The 26052-nt window shown below is 37.1% G+C and overlaps 1 protein-coding gene and 1 non-coding gene across 2 annotated transcripts; both read left to right on the top strand.

Moving 5' to 3' along the window:
• The first annotated feature begins 582 nt into the window (after positions 1 to 582).
• Positions 583 to 4500, top strand: LOC105059321 (RHOMBOID-like protein 2). The gene is made up of 5 exons (XM_010942578.4): positions 583 to 1098; positions 2964 to 3127; positions 3445 to 3608; positions 3689 to 3939; positions 4161 to 4500. The coding sequence occupies exons 1-5, from the start codon at positions 755 to 757 to the stop codon at positions 4270 to 4272; spliced, it is 1035 nt and encodes a 344-aa protein (XP_010940880.1). The 5' UTR covers positions 583 to 754; the 3' UTR covers positions 4273 to 4500.
• A 12329-nt stretch (positions 4501 to 16829) lies between these two features.
• TRNAV-AAC (transfer RNA valine (anticodon AAC)) lies at positions 16830 to 16903 on the top strand. The gene has a single exon. It is a non-coding gene; the product is annotated as a tRNA-Val (tRNA).
• The last annotated feature ends 9149 nt before the right edge of the window (positions 16904 to 26052 follow it).

The raw sequence follows: 26052 nt of genomic DNA, 5'->3' as shown, positions 1-26052 counted from the left end.
AGTTAATTTTTTTTTTTTTTTTTTAAATCTTTATCTTTGCGAAAGGTCCTAAGCTTTTTGGCCATCTCGCACCGGACCGTGAGCTTGTCGTCATTAATGGAGGTGATTAGTTATTGATGAAGTGGGTATGGGCTAGGATTGTATCCTTCGCATGAAAGAATGATTTCCTTCTTTCGCGACATCAACCGTTGGATCGCACAATAGCCGCCTCGGTATCCCTGCGTACATGCATTGTAATACTTTAAAATTTGTGCAATACGCGATCCAACGGTTAGCTTCGTGGAAAAGCATACAACCCGAAGCCAGTGGGTATAACGTGATTAACATCTTACAGTTAATCCCGTTTCGCGGGCGTTACCGAATTCCGATACGGTAACTGCTCCTCTCGATACGCACCAACCGCCGTCGTCACCCGCCTACCCCACGCCCACAGCTCTGCTGTCAGTCTCCACTACCCCCAGCCCCCACCGCCCTCAGAAAAAGAAAAGAAAAGAAAAAAGAACCATTTTTTTTCCCCTCCTGCCCCTAATTTCTTCCAATTTAATCCCCCGATCAAATCTCCAGAGCCATCAACCTCTTATTTACGCCCTCTTTTCAATACCAGGATCAAGAACAAAACCCGGTCAATCTCTTCTTGTCATGATTCCCGTCCCCCACCACTGACCCCCTCCTTCTAAGCCAAGCAACACCCCTGGAAACCATTCACCAGTCGCCATAAAAGCTATCAGCAGGGGCGAGAGAGTGAGCGGCGGAGATGGCGGACTTGGAGGGGGAGAGGGGCGGCGGCGGCGGCGGCGGCGGCGGCGGCGGCGGCGGCGGCGGTGGTGGTGGTGGCAACGGCAAAAGCAGGGGCGGCGGCGCAGGCGGGGCGGGGGCGCCGTACTTATACGACGTGCCGGAGACGGAGGAGAGGCCGTGGGTGCCGTGGGTGGTGCCGCTGATCGTGATAGCGTGCGTGGCGGTGTTCGTCGTGGAGATGTACGTCAACAACTGCCCCGACGACACGCACCGGACCGGACCGTGCGTCGCCCGCTTCCTCCACCGCTTCTCCTTCCAGCCCCTCCATGAGAATCCCCTCCTCGGACCCTCGGTCGCTACGTATGTTAGAATTTCCCCTTTTTTTTAATCCTTTTCCTGACTTCAATTTCTCAATTTTTTCGTAAAGTTTGGATCTTTATGGCCTTTAAAGCGACAAGAGGTTATTTGATAGCACTTGCCATTTCTCCATCCACTTTTTACTTCCCTTTCCTCTTTTCCCCGGTTTGTCACCCTTTTTTTTAGCCCTTTTTACTTTTTTTAATTTGAAAGCTCATTGCTTTTAGGTTTTATGTGTTTTTTTCCCAGAAAACTTTTTTGTTAACAGATTGGGAGCTAGTTGAAATTGGTTTTTATGTTATCAAGGTTTTCGGCACACTGATCTCTAAATTTTACGCCTGGAGGTGGCATCAGACTTCATTTTGTTTTCTTGTTTTGGTTGTCTTTGCTATTTTTTCCTCCAAGTTCTTAGACTCGTAGATGTTTCTTACTTTTCGAGGTCTGTAGCATCTTCTTTAGTTGGGGAATTTTTGTCTTAATCATTAATTCATTATGCTGATTTCTATATGCAATGGATTTTTTTCAAAAGAAAAATATATTATTGTTGAGGTACTTAACATTGAGAAGTAGAACTGGCTGAATAAGTTTCCATGTTTAGAATAGTTTGATACATGCAAGTGCTTCTATAAGACTAGTCTGAACTACTTGTCATTGCTTAATAATTTGACACCAATCAGGGTTTTATCTGAATTATGTGATTATGCATACTTGTAATCAGATTTTAGATAGGTATACATTTCATTATATTTATTGAAAAAAATGTAAAGAACGTATACATTTTTCTGTTATTTTCTTGCATGCAACACTAAACTTTTACCTGTTTGAGATAGGACTTTCTTTCTTCATATGATTTTTCTGGAGGGAGAAAAATATTTCTATAATGTATTGGAAATCAAAGTTTCTAGCACCTATTGGCTCTTGACAGTGATGCTTCAAAGTTAAAAGGAAATAGAAAAGAGTAGATACAATAAACAACAATGGTTGTCGACCTACAGTTTATTGAAGGTCTCAGGGTGCTTTTACCTTGGTTGTGGGACTTTAGGTGTGCGAGGCGCACACCCACACGTTGGATGGTAACAAATAGGTGAGTTCATGTCACAAAATCATGTAGCCTCTTGTAATGGCAAGCTCTGACTTTAAGTACCTCTGACTTATTCATGTTTTCTTGTTTGCTAACTAATTAACTATTCAAGTTTGCATATTGTGGACTTGGAGTTTGTTGATTTTCTTTAATTAAAGGGATAATTTTTAGAGCTACTTAATTAGAGTCTTGAAAGTCCTATTTGCTATTTCATTTAATGTGGTGGCATGATCGACTTTAAACATGCCTCCTTGATATTGTCACAGTATTTGAAATCACATGGTTGGGTGGGGGGGCTGATGTCCAAGACACGTATTGCCTGGAACATGCAAAATAGTTTGAGTCAGCGGCGACCTTTATAATGAAGAAATATTGCTAAAATCTATGGATTAGATTTGGTATGAGTGGTTGTGGACATTTGAAGCAATCTTTGCCAGTTATTTCTTGGTTTGTATTTGCATAATTCAAATATTTGGAGCAAAATATTACACGTTCCGACCACTTTTCTTGATGCAAACAAACTTTAATGAGTCCAAAAGGAAACTTTGGTGTCAAAGAAATTGCTCAAGATGGAGTATTCGTGACTGGTAGAGTTCATACTTTTAAACTATCAAATCTTATTTTATGAGTGCAGTAATCTTGTAAAAATTATGATGGTGTGAAATTTTTTTGGGGTGGAGAGGGATGTGGTTGCTAATCAGGCGTATATGCAATTATAATAAGAAAGTTTATTATGAAGTAGATCCCTAGAACAGAATTAATTATCTTTGACTTTCCATCTTGTCAGATTGAAGAAATTGGGAGCTCTTGACTGGAACAAAGTGGTTCATCAGCATCAGGGATGGAGGCTTGTTGCTTGTATCTGGTTGCATGCTGGCCTTATCCATTTGCTTGTAAATATGCTGAGCCTTGTTTTTGTTGGAATTCGCCTCGAACAGCAATTTGGATTTGGTAAATTCTGTTCTTAACATTGTTCTTAATTTCTCCTTTTAACTTATTAGAAGGAAGGAATTGTTAAATTTCATTAATAGTTTGATGAGGAATAAATTCTTATTCATTTTGAATAATTCTCTTCTAATTGAGTTTCACCCTTTAACGTTCACTGAGCTCTGAGGGCATCACATTGGCAGATGTTTCAGATATAATTTGTACTTTTCTACATGGTTGATAGTTGATAATACACCATCTCGATCACATTGTTTAGTTGTAGTCTTGTTTCTTATATCATTTAAACATGCCATTTTCCTGACTTCTTTCCCTCCTAGCAGCACGGATTGGTGTCATATACCTTCTATCAGGGTTTGGTGGGAGTGTTCTTACATCTCTTCTGTTACAAAATAACATTTCTGTTGGTGCTTCTGGTGCTTTGTTTGGACTTCTTGGATCAATGCTATCAGAACTCATCACAAACTGGACCATCTATTCCAACAGGGTACATGCAAGCTGTATGTTCCGAGTTTAATTATTGTTCATTCAACTCATTGGTCTCATCATATTGATTTCTTATTGCAGGTTGCAGCTTTATTAACTCTTGTGTTTTTGATTATTGTCAACTTGGCCATTGGAATATTTCCGCATGTTGATATGTTTGCCCATATAGGGGGGTTCTTAACGGGTTTTCTCATCGGTTTTATTTTGTTGATCCGGCCTCAGTTTGGTTGGATGGAACGTCAAGATCTGCCCCCTTCAAGTCAGGTCACTTCCAAATACAAAGCATATCAGTATGTGTTGTGGGTGATCGCATTGCTTTTGATACTAGCCGGGTAAGCATTATTAAGCTTATTATCTTTCTAAATCTGTCGCCAAACATACACAATCTTTCATTGCTCGGCATAGCATGCAAAAGCCATAACCAACACTCTGTGGAGCATGATTCTCAGCACCATGACTTGGTGCCACATTGTGCTATGGAATAGTATCCTTGGTTAATTTGAATCCATGTAAACATTAGTCACTTTTTTCGTAATTTTTTTTTTTGTTGCAGATTTGCAGTTGGTTTGGTAATGCTTTTCAGGGGAGTGAACGGCTACGATCATTGCCACTGGTGTCACTATCTGAACTGTGTACCCACATCAAAGTGGAGCTGCGACAATTGAAAAAATAGGTTTTTGAGGAAAGCCATGTTTGGAAGAACAGTAAAATTATCACACTTCAGTGTCTGATAATACTTCAATACATCTGTACATAGTTTAGAAGCTGATTGCTCTTTCATTTACTTTTCAGTGTTCTCAGAGTGATTTGTTACATGTGCCTTCCATCAGACTGAATGTTGTACTTCTTAGCTACCATTATTTATGATCCTTTTGGATTTGATAGTTTTGCCAGCACAACCAAAATGTGATATCTTCAGAAATATGTTTCCCTTTTGTGATGGGTTAACCACCATAAGGTGGGGTTTTCCATCGGATGCCGGTATATGTCATGTTAAAGATGAACGTAATGAATGCAGGCTTGTCTAAATCCTCTCAGATCATTTATCCAGTGTGTCTTCAATGCCTTTATGGATTCCTTTTTCTTCCTAAATTAGGTGGAGTGGTTGTTTCTACTGCACATAATCATACCTTTTTGATTAGGTGCTCTTTCATTTTATCTTCCACTGGTGTCAATATTCTCTTGGTGACTTTGATGACATTCTATCTTGGATGCCTGCGGCTGCTAACTTTATGAATAATTTGATTCATAGCGTAGTCTGTCTATTAATGTGCATCCATTTTCCTCCAGCTTTCGTCAGTTTCATAAGAAATAACTCATCAAAGAAGTGGCGTGTCGACTCTTATCACGCTAGCAGGTTGACCACCCATTGGAACATGGAGACAAGTCAACTTGGCCAAGGAATAAGCAAGATTTGTTTTTGTCCAGCTCTGCTTGTGCATTCATTGGTCGAGGAAAAATAACCTCCGGATCGACCGATGCCGTTTAGAGAGCAAAGGCACCTCCAACATTCCAAATTAATTATCATGTTGTTGCTTAACAGATACACAGTCGATGATGAATACAATTTTGAACAGAAATATGCAACTGGGTAGCGAGTGTTGGATGCCCAGAATACAAGTAGTAGTTTTTGATCATTTTCTCTTGAAATAGACAACATTGGAATGACCTATTAAAGACTGCTACAATATGTGGGGAACTTATAAGCAAAGCGAGAGATTCGACTGATATGGGGCATGATTGTGGATGTGCTTCGTTGGAGTGTCTCTCTTGAGGATGATTTTTAGGTATCTGATGCTAGAAAAAAATTTTGTGCACCGCAGGCAGTATAGAAAATTTGATGTGGAGCACATCGTTCATGTAGTCACTATTTTTTAATGTGCATTTAATATTTATAATTTTATTTTTTTGTTTGAAAAAATATTTTTATTTTTTGAAAAAAATTATGATACTTTATGCTCATATTATGACATATTATGACATCGTATGTGTAAGAAGTTATAATTTTATACGCAGGATGTCATAATATGACACAGAATGTCATAATTTTTTTAAAAAATAGAAGTATTTTCATCATTCAAAATTTTTAAACGAAAAAGTAAAATTACAGACATTAAATATATCTTAAAATGATTGGATAAAAATATCTCTCTCATTTTATCATATTCTGAATCATATTATAACATCTTGTACGCAGAAAGTCATAATTTGATATAGGATATCATAATATGTCAGGATATTATAATTTTTTAGATCATATTACGATATCCTGTATGCAAAATGCCATAATTTGATGTAAGATATTATGTCACGGAATGTCATAATTTTTTTTTAAAAAATATTTTATTATTTAAAATTTTAAATAAAAAAATAAAATTATAAATATTAAATATATATTAAAAAATAATAATTATATAGATAAATTAAACAGGACAGCGCACTTTATATCGAATTTTCTGCGCCGTCCCTCGTGCACAAAAAATTTCCTCTGATGCAATTAGACGGAGGAGGAGGCCCCTGACAGTTGATGCGGACACCCGTCTCACATTAAATCCAAAACTTTGGGTCAAAGTTTGACGCCTCGGTATTTCATCCTATACTTGTATGGTTCTGTTGCAGTGTCAGTTGTATAGTACGAAATGGTGACGAATACTGAAAATCGGTACAATGTGAGGTTGCATGTCAATTTGGCCCTGGTACGGTATCAATTGGTACTATGAACCTTGCTTTGCAGAACGCACAAATAAAGAGAAGTTACTAAGGATTTTAAATACCATACAAACAAGGAGAAACATTATCCTTCTATCTGACCCTCTGCGGTCCTCTTGTTAGCTTTTCATCTGTTTTTCCATTGCATCCAATGGAGAGAAGAGGAGATCTAAAATCACTCCTATGAATCATAGGTCGGAAGAGAGAGAGAGAGAGAGAGAGAGAGAGAGAGAGAGAGTTAAACTCTTCAGATTCTGTATTTCAATCTCTCAAAAAATGAAGAGGCTCGGAACAAAAAACTTTTCACTTTTTTTATTTTTCATTGTAACTTAAGTTGCATTTGATAGCTGATAATTTATCTAGATTATTAAAAATTTAATATGATTATCTGGATTATCATATTTGATATACTTTTTCGGATGATAATCCAGATTATCTCTTATGAGGTAATCTAGATTACCAAGAGGAGAGGTGGCTATCCAGATTACTACTATTTTGATAATTTTGTAGTAAAATTTCTAAATGTAATTACTCTCTGGCGGCCGCCCCTCCTCCTTCGCTCTTTTGCACTCCTTGCACACTGCCGGCCGCTCTGGCGCTGCTACCCTCCTCGCAGCGGCGTCCCACATGCGTGATGGTGGCGAAATTGGAGGACTCGTCGATGGAAACCTTGCGGTGGACCTCCGACGAGGCATGGATCTTCTTGTGGCAGATGAGGAAAAAAGAGATCTAGTGAGGAGCGATCCCGATCTGTTACAGCAAGCACAAAAATAGGGCATACACAGATTCGTACAATCGCACAGAATAGAGAAGAGAAGAAAAAACGGACACAGAATTTACGTGATTCGGCTGAAAAGCCTACGTCCACGGACAAGACACGAGAGAAAATTTTCACTATGATGAAAAGAGAGATACAATCACTCAGAACTCTCTTTTCATCATAGTGAAATTTTTCTCTCGTATCTTGCTCGTGAACGTAGGCTTTTCAGCCGAATCACGTAAATCCTGTGCCCGTTTTTTCTTCTCTTCTCTATTTTGTGTGATTGTACGAATCTGTGTGTGCCTTATTTTTGTGCTTGCTGTAACAAATTGGTATCAGAGCATTGTATGCGTGCAGTTTAGGGTTCATATATGGCATCATCTTCAACGAAGTATGAGGTGGAGAAGTTTAATAGAGGATCGAGTTTCAGTCTATGGAAGATTAAAATAAAATCTTTCTTGATTTTGCAAGATTTATGGAAGGCAGTTGAGAATAACTTTTCAGAGGGTATGAAGGAGGCGGACAAGACCGATCTGAAGGAGAGAGTCTTGAGTGCGATTTTCATAAGCGTTACTGATAATGTTCTGCGAGAGATTGCTAGTGAAAAATCGGCATTTAAAGCATGAAAAAAATTGGAGGAGCTTTATTCCGCCAAATTGCTGACAAATCATCTCTATCTGAAGAAAAGACTGTACAATCTCAGAATGAACGAAGGTACACCCATTAAAGAACATCTGGATGAATTTAATTCAATCATTATGGATCTGAAGAATATAGATATTGATATTGATAGTGAGGATCAGGCTTTGATTGTGTTATGTTCATTGCCACCCTCATATAAGACTTTTGTTGATATTTTGTTGTATGGGAAAGACAGTATTTCACTAGATGATGTTAGTAATTCACTAAAATCAAAGGAGTTGAAAAAGAATTTTTCAGATAATAGAGACAGATCTGAGGGAGAGGGTTTATTGAGCAGGGAAAGAACACAGTCAAGCAAAGGTTCTTCAAGCAAAAAGAAATCTAAAGCTAGATCAAAATCTAGAATAAAAAAGGCTAATTGTTTTGAGTGCGGGGAGTGGGGACACTACTGGAGAGATTGTCCCAAGTTGAAAAATAAAAAGGAGAAGCAACCAGAGAGTTCTGCGAATGTTGTTAACAGGTTTAATAATTCTGATAATAGTGATAGTGTTGGAAAAATTTTATCTGTGAGTTCAGATCATGGACAGTTCCTGGGTCTTTGATAGTGGTGCTACTTATCATATGTGTCCACACAGAAATTGGTTTATCACTTACAAACAGATGAATGGTAAAGTATTTCTGGGGAATGATCGTGCATTACCTATGGAGGGTGTAAGTAACATCAGATTAAGGATATTTGATGGGATTGTCAGAACTATGGAGTGTTGGCATGTTCCAGGACTGAAGAAGAACCTAATTTCTCTTGGGACACTAGACACTCATGGATACAAATACCATGCAGAGAATGAAATTCTCAAAGTGTGCAAGAGCTCTATGGTACTCATGAAAGATAGTTTGGTTTCATGATTGTATATTCTTCAGGGAAGTATAGTTTTAGGGGAAGCTGCAGTAGCATCTAGGAGCAGTAATCAGAATCAGACTTAGCTGTGGCATTTGCGTCTTGATCATATGAGTGAGAGAGGGTTATCTGTTTTGAGCAAGCCAGATTTGTTGGACAGACAGAAAATAAAATATATGGATTTTTGTAAACATTGTGTTTGGCAAACAAACCAAGGTGAAGTTCAACAAAAAGGCAGTGCACAGGATCAGAGGTACAATGGATTACATCCATTCAGATCTATAGGGTCCTAACAGAATTCCTTCCAAGAACGATGCCAGGTATTTTATGACTTTGATTAATGATTACTCTCGAATGATTTGGGTGTATTTTCTGAAAACAAAAGACGAGGCATTTCCAACTTTTGTTAAGTGGAAGACGATGATCGAGAAGCAAATAGAAAAGAAGGTCAAGCATCTTAGAACTGATAATGGATTGGAATTTTGTAATCGCGAGTTCGATGCCTTCTGCAATGACGAAGGTATAGTGAGACACCACACTTGTACTGGGATACCACAATAGAATGGTATTGCAAAACACATGAACAGAATGCTTTGTGACAAAGCATGAAACATGCTCTCACATTCAAGTTTGGAAAAGAATTTCTGGGCTGAAGCAATTAATACAGCCTGTTTCTTGATAAATCGATCTCCATCTACAGCTATTGAGTGTAAAACTCCTTTTGAGATCTGGTCAGGATTACCTGCTGATTACTCTCAGTTGAGAGTGTTTGGTTATCTTGCTTATGCTCATGTGAGGGATGGCAAGCTTGAGCCGAGGGCAAAGAAATACATATTTCTAGGGTATGCATTTGGAGTTAAAGGCTATAGATTGTGGTGCAATGATACAAAGTCTCCAGGGTTAATAATCAGCAGGGATGTGACATTTAATGAGTCTACTTTATTGGATGGTCAGAGGGAGAAGTCAATATCAGAATTAGATCACGATGTCAGAGAACAGGTGAAGCTTGAGGTTGATACTTTAACAGTTCAGTCCAGTGATTCAGATGATGAGGTGCAGGATCCTGATCAAGAAGAAGATGCACCTGAACAATAGCAATAAGAGCCATATAGCATTGCAACTGATAGGAAAAGAAGACAGATTAAACCTCCACAGAGATATGCATATACAGATCTAGTTGCATATGCCTTATTAGTTGTTGAGACATTTGATGTGCATGAACCAAGCAATTATAGAAAAGCTATTTCTTGTTCAGATGCAGATCAATGGGTCGGTGCTATGGGTGAAGAAATTGAATCATTTCACAAGAATCAAGCTTGGGAGCTTGTGATATTGTCTAAGGGACAAAAAGTGGTAGGCTGCAAGTGGAAATTCAAGAAAAAAGAAGGCACTCCAGGGATAGAAGCACCTCATTACAAGGCACGGTTGGTAGCTAAAGGTTTTACTCAGAGGGAGGGGATTGACTTCAATGAAGTGTTCTCTCTAGTTATGAAGCACAGTTCCATCAGAGTCCTTGCTATGGTTGCTCTTCATGATCTAGAGCTCGAGCAATTAGATGTGAAGACAGTATTTTTGCATGGTGAGTTGGAGGAACAAATTTATATGAGTCAGCCAGAAGGATTTGTTATTCTAGGTATGGAAAATCATGTTTGTTTGCTTAAAAGATCTTTATATGGTTTGAAACAGTCGCCTAGATTGTGGCACAAAAGATTTGATACATTTATGATTTGTAATGGCTTTATCCATAGCTTATATGATAGTTGTGTATATCACAGAAAGCTTTCAGATGATTCCTTTATCTATTTGCTGTTGTATGTGGATGACATACTTATTGCTGTTAAAAGCATGTCACAAGTTAATATACAGAAAAAGTAGTTGAGTGATGAGTTTGAGATGAAGGATTTGGATGCTGCAAAGAAGATTTTAAAAATGAAGATTATCCAGGACAGAAGTGTTGGAAAGCTTTTCTTGTCTCAGCATATTTATATTGAGAAAGTACTTTAGCATTTCAATATGAATAATTGTAAGCCTGTAACTGCTCCGTTTGCTGTCCATTTCAAGTTATCTACAAATATGTCACCTAAAATAAATGAGGAGATGGAGCACATGTCCAGTGTTCCTTATTCTAGTATTGTGGGTAGCATCATGTATGCTATGGTTTGCACTCGATCTGACATTTCACATACAGTCAGTGTTGTGAATAGATACATGGCGTGTCCTGGGAGAGAGCACTGGCAAGTAGTGAAATAGATTCTAAGATATTTAAAGGGTACTACAGATGTTGGTCTGACATTCGATAGGACCAAGATGAGTGATTCGGTTGTTGGCTATATGGATTCAGATTTTGCAAGAGACTTAGACAAGAGGAGATCTCTGACAGGTTATTTGTTTACTCTTTCTGGTAGTGTTATCAGTTGGAAGGCAACATTGCAAACTACAGTTACTTTGTTTACCACAGAAGCTGAATATATGCCACTAGCAGAAGTAGTAAAAGAAACCATATGGTTACAGGGTTTGGTGAGTGATCTTGGATTGATGCTGAACAAACCAATAGTATTTTGTGACAATCAGAGTGCCATTCATCTTACAAAGAACCAGATGTACCATGAGCGAACGAAACACATTGATGTCAGATATCACTTCATTCGGAACATTATATCACAAGGTACTATAGTTGTACAGAAAGTCTCTACACATGATAATCTGGCAGATATGATGACCAAGACAGTCCCAGTTAACAAGTTTAGGCATTGCCTAGACTTGGTTGGTGTTTGTAGTGCTCAGTAGTGCCCTTGCGAGGGCATTTGGCAAGACAAGGTGTTGAGATGATTTTGTTGATGATAGTGAAAATTTAATCCAAGGAGAAGAATTGTTAATGTGGCTTAAATTTTGGATATTTTTTATGGGTTCGAACTATGATCCGATCCAAAAAGTCCGTGTTGCAACCTGAATAAAATTTTTTGAGAGGTTTGTGGTGGTAGCCTATGCCCGAAGCCCACTACTGACCTCATTGGGGGGTGCGGGGGGCAACGCCCCCCTGTGGTACGGACATAAATATTGTACTTTCTGTCAATCTCGACAGTTTTGTGTGAGAGATTTGAAAAATCAAATTACAGCTAGAGTTTGGAGAGTTCTGAGTGATTGTATCTCTCTTTTCATCGTAGTAAAATTTCTCTCCTATCTTGCCTATGGACATAGGCTTTTCAGTCGAATCATGTAAATTCTGTGTCTGTTTTTTCTTCTCTTCTCTATTCTGTGTGATTGTATGAATCTATGTGTGCCCTATTTTTGTGCTTGTTGTAACATGATTGATGTTGACCTCTCGCTCTTCGTCGAAGACGGGGCGGACTGCAACGGTGCCAATGTCGACCTCTCGCTCCCGTCGAAGAACACAACAAGAAATAAAGAGGCAGATGTGGGGGACTAGTGGGGTGGCGGTGCGGATGGGTGAGGGCGGCGATGGAGACGGCCATAAGGGCGTGGGGTGTAGGTTCGCTGGGGGCCAGAGCATGGATGAGTAAGGGCGGCGATGGAAACGGCCGCGAACGGCATGGGGTGTGGGTTCGTTGGACGGCTAGAGGGCGGTGTCGGAGGCATGAAGAGCGAGATGCCATTGGGGATAAGGTGTGCAGAGCAGCCGAGGGCCGCTGAGGGTGGGGGGAGGGGGGGTCGGGGTATGGTGTACGGAAGGAGAAGGAAGAAAAAAAAATAAAATAATAAAAATAAAAATAATAAAAATAATAATAAGTATTAAAAATATAATAATATTTTAAAAATATAATAAAAATAATAATAAATATTAATAATAATAATAATAATAAATAAATAGTTTGATTATTTTTAAATTTTAATATATCGAAAAAAATTAATTTTTTTTATATATATTACATAGATTGATCTAGCTAAAGATTTGGATCACTGATTCTACTAAATATATGTTAAAATGCTAAACTAATAATTTGATTTAAAGATATTTTAAAAATTTGATATTATATTACCAGTAATCTGATTGTCATACCAAATATGTCAATCAAAATTTTTAATAATTTTATTATAATATTATCTGCGTGTACCAAATATAGTAATCAATATTATTGATAATTCACATTACTGATAATCTATATTACTGGCAATCCAAACTGTCTGGCAATGTATCAAATACCACCTAAACTCTTTTCTTTTCTACTTATTTGTCAACATCCTTATTTTCACCGTTTCCATTCTCTCTCATTTTTTTTAATATATTTCTTCTCTCTCCTCCCCTACATATCCTAATATAGGAAAAAATATTCGTTGCAACAAATATTTTCTCCTAATACAGCCTTAGATCAACGTGGTATTAGGAAAAAAAGAAATAAAAAAAAAAGGGAAAACATCATTCAACGCCCAAGAGGAATCCCATAATGTCCTATACAACATCAAAAATACAAACATGCCATCAAATGTTGTATAAGATTTTTAAACATATTGGGTTCTGTAGTCCCCTCCTACTACAGTGGCTCCTCATGAAAGAAAGAGATCCAAAGCAGCTCCAATTATCTTTGATATGGCATAAAATCAATTTGACTATCGTGGATGGATACATGACAAGTAATTTAAAAATATTTAAATTCTAGATAATTATAGCTCTATAATTAAGAAGATCTAGAAATGAAAGGATGGTGTGACTCACAAAGAAAATAAGAGTTACGTCTCATCACTCAATTTTCATCTCCAATTGTAATGGATTCATGCTCCCTCATCCATATAAATAGGATCCAGGAATTTTAAAAGATGCCTCCTAAAGGAAGAAACTCCCATAATTTAAAACTCTCATGATGAAAAATTCTTACGTCCTCATTCATCATTCTACTTTTTTTTCTTGTAAGTCAATAGGTTTATGAGTTGTCGAAATTAAGGTACAGACCAAGCCAAAATGAAAGTCAAGACCGAAGTGAAGGCTAAGACTGAAGTGAAGGCCAGGACTGAGGTGAAGGCATAGGTCAAAGTAAAAGCTAAGGACGAGATGACGATCAAAGCTGAAGTGAAAGCCAATGTCAAGCTGAAGATCAAGATCGAGATTGAGATGATAACCAAAAAAAAAAAAAAAAAAGAGAATACTAAGGTGAGAAGACTGAGGTCGAGCTATTAAGCCAAAAACTGAGTTATTAAGTCAGAAACTGAGCTACCAATTCAAAGACTAGGGTGAGAAGTCCAAGGCCGAACACCTAAATGTTGAACTTCTAAAGCCAATCTTGGAAGGCCAAGATGAGGAGCCTAAGACTAAGCTCCCAAAGGCCAAACTCGTAAGGCTAAATTGAAAAAGCCGGGGCGAAAATATTGAACTGACAAAGTTGAGGTAAAAAGATCGAAATGAAATAACTACACTAAGAAAGCTGAGATGCAAAGATAGATATGATAAGGTTGAGATGAAATGACTAATCTGAGAAGGCCGAGATAAAAAGACCAAATTGATAAAGTTGAGATAAAATAACTGACCAAAGAAGGCTAAGGTGAAAAAAACTAATCTGACAAGGCTGAGGCAAAATGGTCACGTTGACAAAGCCAAGATGGAAAGACCAATCTAACAAGGCCGAGGTAAAAATATTAATATAAAATCATAGGCCTGAGAAGGTTGAATTAAAGGCAAACCAAAATTAAACCAGTCATAATAAGATAATATACGGTAGTACTCTAATCTTCTCTTATATTTTTTTTTACTATTGTTATTCCAAAATTTTTGTTGACTTAGGCATTGGAGGGCTCAACGGAGCCACCCGGCGAGCTTTTCATTTCTTTTTGTATGGACCTTAGTATCCCTCCGAGGATTGATTAGCACCCTCCAAGCCACCACCATCGGATAGGATTTTGGCATCAACAACCACCTCTACGAATCAGTTCCTTTGAAAGAATAATCAATTGCTTCTCTCTTTTTAGACTGTCCACTAAAAACTGCAAAGTTTAACCGGTCCCAAGCTAAACGTGATTGTTTCGGAATTCTCTTCTTCCTCCACATTGTCCGTATTGTTTGAACTCGTATATCCCCGCCTTGACAGTTTGATTCATCTAAGAGCAAGGACCAACTTGTGCTGGTAAATGGACATATGAGGGAGCAGGGCCGGTCCTGACATTCTTTAGGTCTGGGGCCAAATTAAAAAATGAAGCTTCTCTATTAAAAATTAATATATTTTAAATATTAATTATCATTAAAAAATTAATCTACGTGTATTTTGTAATGCAAAATTTTTTATAATTTCTTTGTAATCAATATTTGACAATAATTTTTCTTCAATAGATAGTATAGCTAAACCATTTAATCTTTCTTGTAACGTCGTTGATCGTAAATATAATTTTAATAATTTTAATTTTGAGAAACTTCTTTCAGTAGAGACAACGGTGACAGGTATGGTCAATAATATTCTATATGCAATTGATACATTTGGATAACAATTCATTTCATTAATATAATTAAATATATTCATAGCAGTATTTTTTTCTTTTCGCATAATTGCTTTTAAAACTTTTAATTCTGAAAATAAATCAATCCCATCAAGATCATAATGATTATCATTTGTTAAAATACTTTGAAGATTAAGATAAATTTTTTTCAAACTTTCTTCATCCAATGAAATTAATGTTTTGAAATCAAACAAAAATCCAAAATTATTTTCATATAATTGAAATTGTTCAAATCTATGTTTCAATGAAAAGATAGCTTGATCTATTAAATATAAAAAAAAATTAACTCTAAATGATTCTTCTGGTGATTGTTCAATATCCACATTAACATCTTCATCAAATTATTTTTTTTTTTACTTGATATTTTATACGAAATATAGGATTAAGGGAGGTGTTGCGAGGCGATGAGAGGGGATGAGAATTGAGAAATTATGAGAGAAATCGAGATGACGAGAGCTAAAAAGCTCTTGCTAGGAGCCATTGGGGAGTCGGAACTTCGGAGAGGAAGAATGACGTTTGGTTTACCCAAAAAAAGAACAGAGAGAAAGGCGTTGTGAGGTGATGAGAAATTACGGGAGAAATCGAGATGACGGGAGCTAAAAAGCTCTTGCTGGGGCTTGGGAGCCATTGGGAGTCGGGATTTGGGAGAGGAAGAATGGCGTTTTGTTTGGGGAGTCGGGACTCCGGAGAGGAAGAATGACGTTTGGTTTACCCAAAAAAAGAACATGGAGAAAGGCATTGCGAGGTGATGAAAAATTACGAGAGAAATCGAGATGACGAGAGCTAAAAAGCTCTTTCTGGCATTTACCCAAAAAAAAAAAATTGGGGCCTGGGGCAGTCGCCCAATTTGACCCGCCCCAGGGCCGGCTCTATGAGGGAGAGATGACTGGTGCACTCCCCTCTATTTCCACAAAGGACACTGGTTGTCTCAATCTATAGGCCTTTCTTCATTAATTTCTCTTCGAGTTTAGTCGGTTCTTAATTACAAGAGCCAAAGAAACACTTAAATTCCCTTAATTTGCTTCTTTCCTACATTATATTGAAGAAAGGCAGTCTGATTCCACCACTGCTGATGAAGTTTTAGAATCTAATGCAAGCTTTATACTTTTATTTATACACAGTAAGCATGCATTTCGAACGGTAAATTCCTTTTCCCATTAAACATTAGATTCCGAAACTTCCCCTTCATTGAAATATTTTGGTCTTTGCTAATCACATTAGTCAAAATAACAACAAATATATGTAAGTTGAAACCTCAAGTTTTTAATATTTTGACAATAACTTTTATATATATATATATATCCTGATTGTATCCAGCTACTTTTCTCCTAGTGATGTTGCCAAATCCCCATAGATTGCAGAGTGGATGGTATACTTAATTTTCCTTCCTTCCCAGCCCATAGAGCTGCCTGTGGGACTGCAACACCAGCCAAACTGATGGGTCCTCCTCCAAGTTGGCTGCTCTAATGAGGACCACAGTAATTCATTATCCTAGTCGTTTTTTGAAACTAGCCAAGAGTGCAAGCAAAATGGCAGACTGGGATCATGCGGAGGGCTAACAGTCCGAAGAGTTAAAAGTAAACTTGGCTGACAAGTTGTTTTCTTTGACTAAATTCTAAGTTAAATGGGTTAGCAAGGATACAAATTAATTGGTGTGGAAAGACTTATAGTCATTGCCGTGTTCAGGGGAAGGTGGGTCGAGCTATCACATGATTATGACCTGATTGGGAATCTTGACTTGGTCCTTAAGGATTTTCTAGCCGTGTCCACCTTAAGGTGTCGTGGTGTAGTTGGTTATCACGTCAGTCTAACACACTGAAGGTCTCCGGTTCGAGTCCGGGCGACGCCAAATTAATGTTTTAGTCTTTCTGAAAATATTTCATTTGATGATTGAAGTTCTTTCTCCACTCAAAAAGTTCACATTAATATTTTCTTTTTCTAATCTAATTTTCAGAAAATTTTGTGTAGATTTTTTTTTTTTTTTGTGCTTTACTGAAAACTGATTAAGGGCATGGGATCTCTTAATCTTATAATTGGATTATACAACATAAGTTCTTTCTCCACTCAAAAACTCCCCATTAATATTTTATTTTTCTAATCTACTTTTTCAGAAAATTCTGTATAATTTTTTTTTTTTTTTGCTTTACTGAAGAGTGATTAAGAGGATGGGATCTCTTAGTCTTGTAATTGGATTATACAACATAAGTTCTTTCTCCACTCAAAAACTCCACATTAATATTTTATTTTTCTAATCTACTTTTTCAAAAAAATTTGAGTAGATTTTTTTTTTTTTTTTTGCTTTACTGAAAACTGATTTAGAGGATGGGATCTCTTTAGTCTTGTAATTGGATTATACAACATAAGTCCTCTCTGAAATACAAAATATGTCAGCTGGTCATTGTTGCAGAGCACTCTATGCAATTTGAATATAGTGATGATTGAAGTATTTTCTCTGCTTAAAAGTGTTTGAGACTTCATACAGCCAGGGAAGGGAACCAAAAAACCCTTGGTCTGAAATGAGCAAAGTCTAACAATGAAATTGGAAGTTAAAACAAGGCCTCAGATGTAATATCCATTGAAGTGACCTCTTTTGCACTAGTAGCCACTGTGCTAGACAAGGGAGAGGAAGGTCCAACAGTGAATATCAATGCTAAAACAACATACACTTCTCTTGCACTAGCAGCTATCATGCTCTATAAGGACTTAATTAGGTTTCAAATTTTCGGGGGAAGATAGAAGAAAAATGACACAGAAGACAAGATGAGCTATCCAGAAACAGCAGAGGGGGACAGTTAAGGAAAATTTAAAGATTATAGGTCTTTTGGACAAACTGGCATTAGACTATTCACCGGCAATGTTTATTTATTCTGTTTTTGATCCATAGCGAGCAATGTTATTTAGCAAGGGTTTCTAAGTTTCTTTCCTCCTTTCTTCCTTGCTCCTGGGGGAAGGAAATTAATCTGTATTCTACTTACTATACAATGTGTTCATGTAGTTCCCCTCAAAACAAGTTTGAGAGTGTACTTGTAGTGGATGGCAGTATGTGGGAGTGTAGGTTTACCTGGTTCGATTGAGGTCTTGTATTCAGGAAAAGCAGTGGGTGACCTTCTTGGTGGAGGCAAGGACATCAGGTTAACTTTTTGCAAGATTGCTGAAGCTTCTTTGTTGCTCATTCAGCTGCATTAAAGCAGTGCTTTAAGATATACCTTAAGAAAGTATTTGGTTGGGGGGAGTAAAAGTCTAGAATCGAAATCGGAATAGATGACTCCCATTCCAACTGTTTGGTTGAGAGGAGTCCCATTCCGATTCCGATTGCAGGATGGAATGAGAATGGTTCAATATATATAGAACTCAATCCTTACTCTCCTCTATGGATTTAAATTTTCATTCCAATTTCGATTCCGATTCTGATTCCGGTTACGAATCAAACGCTTCGGAGGATTTGACTATTTCGATTTCAATTTCAAGCTATTCCGATTCTCATTCCCATTCTGATTTCGATTATGAACCAAATACCTTCTAAGCTCATATGCCAAATGGCTAAAAAAATTTGTTTCATGGATTTCAACATAGAACAAGTTAACATACACATTTGTGATATGTGGGGAATATAAAGTGTCTATATAAAGGAAATTAACGTATTCAGCAAGTGTTTCATGCACCAATTTAGTTTTGGGCTGTACGAACTTTATTTTACATACTACTGGTTTACCTTTTCTCATTTAAATTCTGCCTCACTATTTGTAACTTCTAGTTCTGGTTTAATATTCATCGAAAGAAAGTTATTTTCAAGCTTCAGCTATTGCATAATCACAAGAAATAATTTGGAGTTATTAATTCATAAAAGCACATCCATACTGTCAAGTTCTCCCCCTTTTAAGCAAACTTCTGCCATTTTTCTGATGAAAAGTCTGTAATGGCAAATTATCCGGCTTCATGAAATGATTTGCATTCATTGATTCAATACTATAAGCTTCTGCAGTAAAAGAACTGGAAGTTGAATGAAAGGACTTGAGATATGCGAAGCTATTTTTAAAAAAGGAAGTAAACTCATTGATTGCTAGTTCTAGGTGTATGGTTCACTTCAATTTGCCAAGAATATATAAAGGAGATTTTTGCAGTATGAAAAATCTGATGGATGTACGAACATGACTTGTGTTAATGTCAAAATAGTAACCACCTCACTAATCACATCACATTTGAGGCATCCGATTAAATATCTTCTACTCAAGTCCACTCAGATTTCGTTACTTGGAATATATCATTTGCGAATATATTCATCCTTTGCACCTTCAAAGTAGCCACCTTTAGGGTTTAAGGTTAGCAAGCACGTTATTTCGAGTTACTTGTACTTAAAAAGTGTAAGCCGTATTGATTGAGAATTGCTGGTGGTTCTTTGTTTCATTTCACAATTTTTGTGATATAGATCAATGTTCAATGTTCAATTTGGGTCGCTTTATGATAGGGCGACTCTATAAGTCGTCCTATCAAAAGGCGACTTTGAAACGTCCTTCTGCTCTAGCCATTGGCACAGCCACAACTTGGCATGGGTCGACCCCTGCTGTACTATAAATCAAAATAAAAAGTTTATTTTCATACGTACAGTAAAGATCAACCCATGGGTCACCCCCCGATGCAGGGATCATCCCCTTTTGCATGCCCGCTCTAAAACGTCCATGCCAATATGCCATCCAAAAAGAAACAACCTAGTGGTCGCCCCTTCATATCAAAAATTAATTTTCTCTCAATTTTAATTTTTAAAACTTTCAAAAAATATTGTTTGCATCTCCAACTTGATGAAATGCTAATTTTGGCATTCTCCAAGCATCTTTATCTATTCAAAAAATTTTGACTTTCCTGAGATATAAATTCAAATTTCTCCAACCATGTTTATAATTAACATGGCGAGATATCTTAGCAATAATAGATAATCCCAAACTCCAATCATATAATCTGTGTCAAGCTCAACAATTAATTTTTTATTTAACCAACAAAAATTATAACATGTGCATTCAGATTAAAAAAAATTATAATATTAATTATAAAATAATATAATCTAATAGTTGATTATTATAAAGTTTGTTAGTAAAAAAAATATATGCAAGTATCACAACTATCGAAAGGCGTATATATCAAGATACTGGGGCTTCTCCCGTATCCACCTCTCGTAAATGCATGTCACCTCTGGTCACTATTGTAATGGCTCATGCATGGTATTGATCGGTGAGGAGGGAGGTACTGGCATGCTCGACCTATCAATATGTGCCTGATGTCTATCTCGAAAAATTCTCAATCAATCCCTGCCTCTGGTCTTCTCATGCTAATTGACGTGCTGCTCATCGGGTCGGTACGACGTGTCTCCTGGCTCGCTCATTTTCTGTGATATAGATGCATCATCTATGGAGAGGTCGAAGTTCGAGAAGCCAGGATGTGAGGTGTACTGGGCATATAATAAAGTACTCGGATCATCTGTCGATGGCGCAATCTGAAGTCGTCTATCCTCAGAGATGACTCGCATAGTGTCGACAAAACCATCTATAACATCAACAAGTGCTCGATCCTTGCACCCAATAGTGACCGAATGGAAGCTGCTTCTTGTCCGATGGTACAGTGACGTGATCCTCTGAAACTATTAGTATGAAAAGAAAAATAAATATTATTCATAAGTATAACAATAACTAAATAATAAAATGAGATAAAAATAAAATGTACTTACCACAATGTCCATCACATTGCCTGAAGGATGAAATCTCATCTCGGACCACTCACTCATCAATGATGAGATGAATCGCTTAGGATGCTCCTGTACCACTCTAGATATGGATCATAATAATCCATCATCGGGAGCATAAGTGGACCAGCCACAATCAAATCCTTCCACCATTTTCATGTGTCAATATACATTCGATGCTCTCGAATCCAATCGTGGCGATGCCGTCCTCATTGATCCAAACTATAGAAACCATCACGAGTGTCGTATGGTGGGGGGATGCCCTGATGCATATCAAACTATCGCATCACATGCTCCAGATAATAGATATCCACGATGTCGAAGCAAATGAGAGGTGCGCGTGTCCTCCATACATACTGAACTAATCGGCATACCTCAGGTAATACGATCAATATCTCCGATGTGTAAGGAACCCATACTATCTGATCATCGCACTGCTGGTCAAACTGATCCCTATAGTATATGACTATGTGCGGCACCAGATTATTAGCACCAGTCAGTTAAGTCTTCCATCTGTCCAAAACAAAGTCAATATGTTATTTGTGTGAAAATATGTAGTCATTTATCATACAAAATCAATGCTACTGTTTACATACCTGTATCTCAGAGGATCAGTCTAGTCGTGCTATATGTCGTCAAATGGACCCTTAAAACCAACATCATTCTCATCTAATAGGCCATGTCCTACTACATCACCTCCCATCATTGGCTACTGAGCTCCTACTTTGGGAAGCACCCTATCCGACTGTTCGATATGTAAATGCTCTCATACCCAAAACTACAGCAATATCAATAGTCCAGCTATCCTATGCACATCTGGTCTGATGGCCCTACAGAGCTTGCGATATAAGAAGGCCATATAGCAGGGGTAAGTACAACAACTATATGTAGAAATCGAACTTATCGGTGAACAGATGGCCATCGATAAGATAAAAAATAAATGCTTGAGCATGCCTCTGCACGATCTCATCATCCGCATCATCCGATAAGTGGTAGAATATGTCGCGAAGCCAGTGAAATCTCAGGAAAGATCTCGACAACATCAACTCTGACAGTCTAATTTCAAACAACTCCTCACATAGATTCGATCGGATAATCTGTGCAATACCGATGATGGCAGGCTCATGCATCCATAATCCGAGAAGAACGGCAACATCTTGCAACGTAATCATCGCTTTCCCGATGTGTAGATGAAAAGCGTGAATCTCCTAACACCATCGCTCTACCATAACTATGATGAGGGCCCAATCAAGCTATATATCGCAAACTCTAAATATTTCTTAAAAACCTGCGGTATGAAGATACTCCCGAGTCCTCTCATGTGGTCGTCAAGTGTGCATGGTGGTCGAGCCTCTATGTCTACAGCATAGGAGCCCCAAGTCCTCTCCAAAATATATACAATCACTGTGGTATCAGATCTGGAGATATAGCATGATAGGATCTGTCGACCCCGGATAAATGTCTGAGTTTAAACCTATCATGCCTAAGGCATAAAATGAAAAGATGATCTAACTATCAGGAAATATCAAAGATGATAAGCAACACCAATGATACATAGGATTGTATCATAAATTTTTTTAAATATTTACACGACATGATTACACAACCAAAATATTTTAAAAGAAACACAAATGAGACATAAAGATAGTCTACATAATATGAACAAATACACAAATCAGCACCGTTGGAGGCATTTGTGCCAGTTGTGCCCTATCTCCTTGCACAATATGCACCATACAATATTTTGATGCTCCATTGCAGCCATACCATTTCCGATCCTCCTCAATCGTGGATGCCCCTTTCCATATCATCTTATGGACGAATGCGGCATGAGTCTAGGTGCAGTCCACTCAGACCAATAATGAAGACTCTTCGAGGGATGAAAGGTAGATACATATAACTACTCATAATGTGCAATAGTATAACAATCATCAACAAATTACTTCGAGTCCAAGTTTTCATTGGCACATACAGCGAACAAATGAGAGCATGGGTAGTGCAGTAATTGTCACTTTCGATATGTGCATGTGTGCACTCTTAAATTGACTGTCTGTGTATAATCAAGTTCATTGAGGCTATAATACCTTCATCTTAACCGAATCTCATATAAATTTAGTTGGTTATTGTACTTAACCACACCATGCTCTCTAGATTTCAGCTGGCGTTCATTGAGCTTTCATCTAATCTTATTTGAGAACATCCTACCAACCTCCCTTCTCTATGCTACTATTGCATATCTGATGCTAAACCATTTCAACAAGCATTCGAAGGAAAGATGAACAAGAGCGGTAATCGACAATGAGCAACCCCTTTCAATACCTTATTGAAACTTTCAGATAGATTTATATTTTATTATTCCATACCTACATTCACTATCATTGCCATCAAACTTCACATCATCATCCTCATTTTCATCATCAATAGGATTAGGATCATAACTGATAGCGGTTTTATTTTTGAATAAAGTTGTATCAGCTACTGCAGTTCTCAATTCTCTAACTCGGGCATGACATGCATGTGGCTCATTAAGTGATACAGGGTCGTTAGCTTCATGCTCCATAAGCTCCATGATAGCTGCCATATAATTAGGACCAACCTACATATCATCAAATGCGGCATTACTCTAATGTTGATATGCAGCCTCTTCCCCTACCATGCACTGATGACTATCAGTTACGAATGCTGTTGGTCCATTAATCGTACATGCAGGGGTGCCTCCATACTCGTATCCAACTTTATTGGCTATTGGAAATGCATCAAGTAGAGATTCTCCAATGCCGGACTATGTAAGTGGAGCAGATACAGGTTGAGATACACTCACATGCTGTTCACTACCATCCAAAACTCCTACTGTTGCCGGCTTGATAAAAATTTTAACTGTCAGAAAAATCTCCTATGATGGGATGCCCAAGACGGTATACGTTGTTTGATCATTTTCAATAGGTACAGTCAAATATTATCCAGCCGTATGAATCGAAAATCTATATAGTAGAAAAATTTCATATTGATTGGAGTCCCATTTAGTGATAGACAGCAGACTCGCATAAGTTCTTGATATGTTGTGTTACGATCTACCATGGTCATCCGGATCCTTCCACCATTATAATATGTACCATTAGCATCACGACTGATCCTTCCATCCCAATAAAAGATAACAATGACAAGTCTTGGATCTATTTTTTAAAAAATATTATGAGAACTAACTGCATAAATAGATAAAATTATAAGATAATATTTGTAGATTCTTTATACAATAGCATCATCTCACATTTTTTTAAATAAACTCCTAAGTTTGAAATGCATCACAGATGTAGTTCAAACTTGAGTTCCTAAGTTTGAAAGGCAGATCTTTGGCAATAAAGAGATCCAATCTAAAATCTATAGAACAAGTTCTAAGATTGAAATACAGACCATGGATTTGGTATCATTCATAGTACCATGAGAGCAGAATCTATAAATTGACAATTTTTATTCATAAAGAAGAATCTTATCTATTAAAAATCTTCTAACCCAAAAATCCCAATCAGAATCTAATAAACACCCTCCAATCTCCTTGAGGTGCTTTTCTTCCTCACATATCTACCAAAAAAAGATGAAATAAAAAGAATAACAAGCAAAAATAAACACCTTACCTTCTAATCAACCAATGTAGACGAGCTGAGGGAAAGGGAGAGCCGACTGCCCACACACAAGAGAGGGAAAGAGAGAGAGGGAGAGGAAGAGGGAGAGCTAGTCGGCTGCATGCATGAGAGGGCGAGGGAGAGAGAGAGAGAGAAAGGGAGAGGGAGAGCAGCTCATCCGTGAGGGATGCATGAGAGGGAGAAGGAGAGGGAGTCGGACGCACAAGAGGGAGAGGGATGCATGAGAGGGAGAGGGAGAGGGAGAGGGAGACAAATGCACGAGAGGGAGAGCGAGAGGGAAGGTGTCTCATTTTGAAGGGAGAGAGAGAGAGGGAGAGGGAGAGGAAGATGGTCTCATTTTGAAGGGAGAGGAGGCCCTAAGTGAATCACTGAATGGACTCTCGGGTTTTGAAGGATGCCTGAGTAAATCGCTTTATGGTAGGGTGACTCATATAGTCGTCCTACGGTAAAGTGACTCATGGTGTCATCTTATTATAAAGCGATCCATATAGTCACTCTATAATAGGATGACTTTATAGTTGATGTGTCTCACACTTGACGTTGGATGGCTGAGTTAGCACAGAAAGTCCTCCTATGATAGGACAACTTTACGCACAGACAGTACTTTGGTAAATAGTTTGAAAACAGTATTATTTTGATAATTAATTTTAAAATTAGCATTATTTTGATAAAAAATCCTTAGAACTTAATACAATCTTACATATTTGGAAGGGTGCAAATATAATTTGGAAGGGTATTAAGCATGCAAATATTAATTTGGAAGGATACTAATACAAATTCCAATATATAGGAGGATATTTATGCAGTGCATATCCTAATAAATATATGAAATTGTATGAATATTCTTACAAAATTATTATTTATTTATATATTCTTATAAATATTTATTTTTACATATTTATCCATTAATGTTATTTCAATCATTTCAATTTAAAATTGCTAACTTTTTAACAATGTTAGATGGCATGGGTACATATGCAAAAAAAAGAGAACAAAAAATAAAATTTTTTATATGTATACCCTTTTAAATATTTTAATTTATATGAATATTCTTTTAAAATTGATATCTACATGTATACTCTCATAAAATATTTTTTTTATATATGTACCCACATCATCTAACACTGTTGAAAATTAATAGTTTAAAATTAAATTGACTAAAATACCCTTATAGATAGATATATAAAAAGAAAAATTTATAAGGGTATAGATGTAAATAGTAATTTTATAAGGGTATTCATGTAAATTTGAATATTTGAAAGGGTATATGTATAAAAAACCCAAATTAGAATTTTTTACGTGTCATACATCTCTCTTGGCTTGTTAATTCTTTTCTTATTTTAATAAAAAAAATTAACATGTATAGTTAAAATAACGAATATACTTAATTTATTCACTTACATAAATAGAAAAAAATTTTATTAAATGATAGATCAAAATTATTTTATCTAAAAAATAGACATATCGTAGCCATCCATATTTTTTCTAATATATAATAATATGCTTTTGAGAAATATATCTAATCTTGATATTAGATGGATATATATCTTGCACATTTGTACAGAATGAATATAGTTGTGGATTTGGACATTGTGTAATAATAAAAATTTATAATCTTATTATATT

The sequence above is a fragment of the Elaeis guineensis genome, chromosome 16 (assembly GCF_000442705.2).
Source record: "Elaeis guineensis isolate ETL-2024a chromosome 16, EG11, whole genome shotgun sequence".
Classification (NCBI taxonomy): Eukaryota; Viridiplantae; Streptophyta; class Magnoliopsida; order Arecales; family Arecaceae; genus Elaeis; species Elaeis guineensis.
This window is presented reverse-complemented; position numbering and strand designations above follow the sequence as displayed.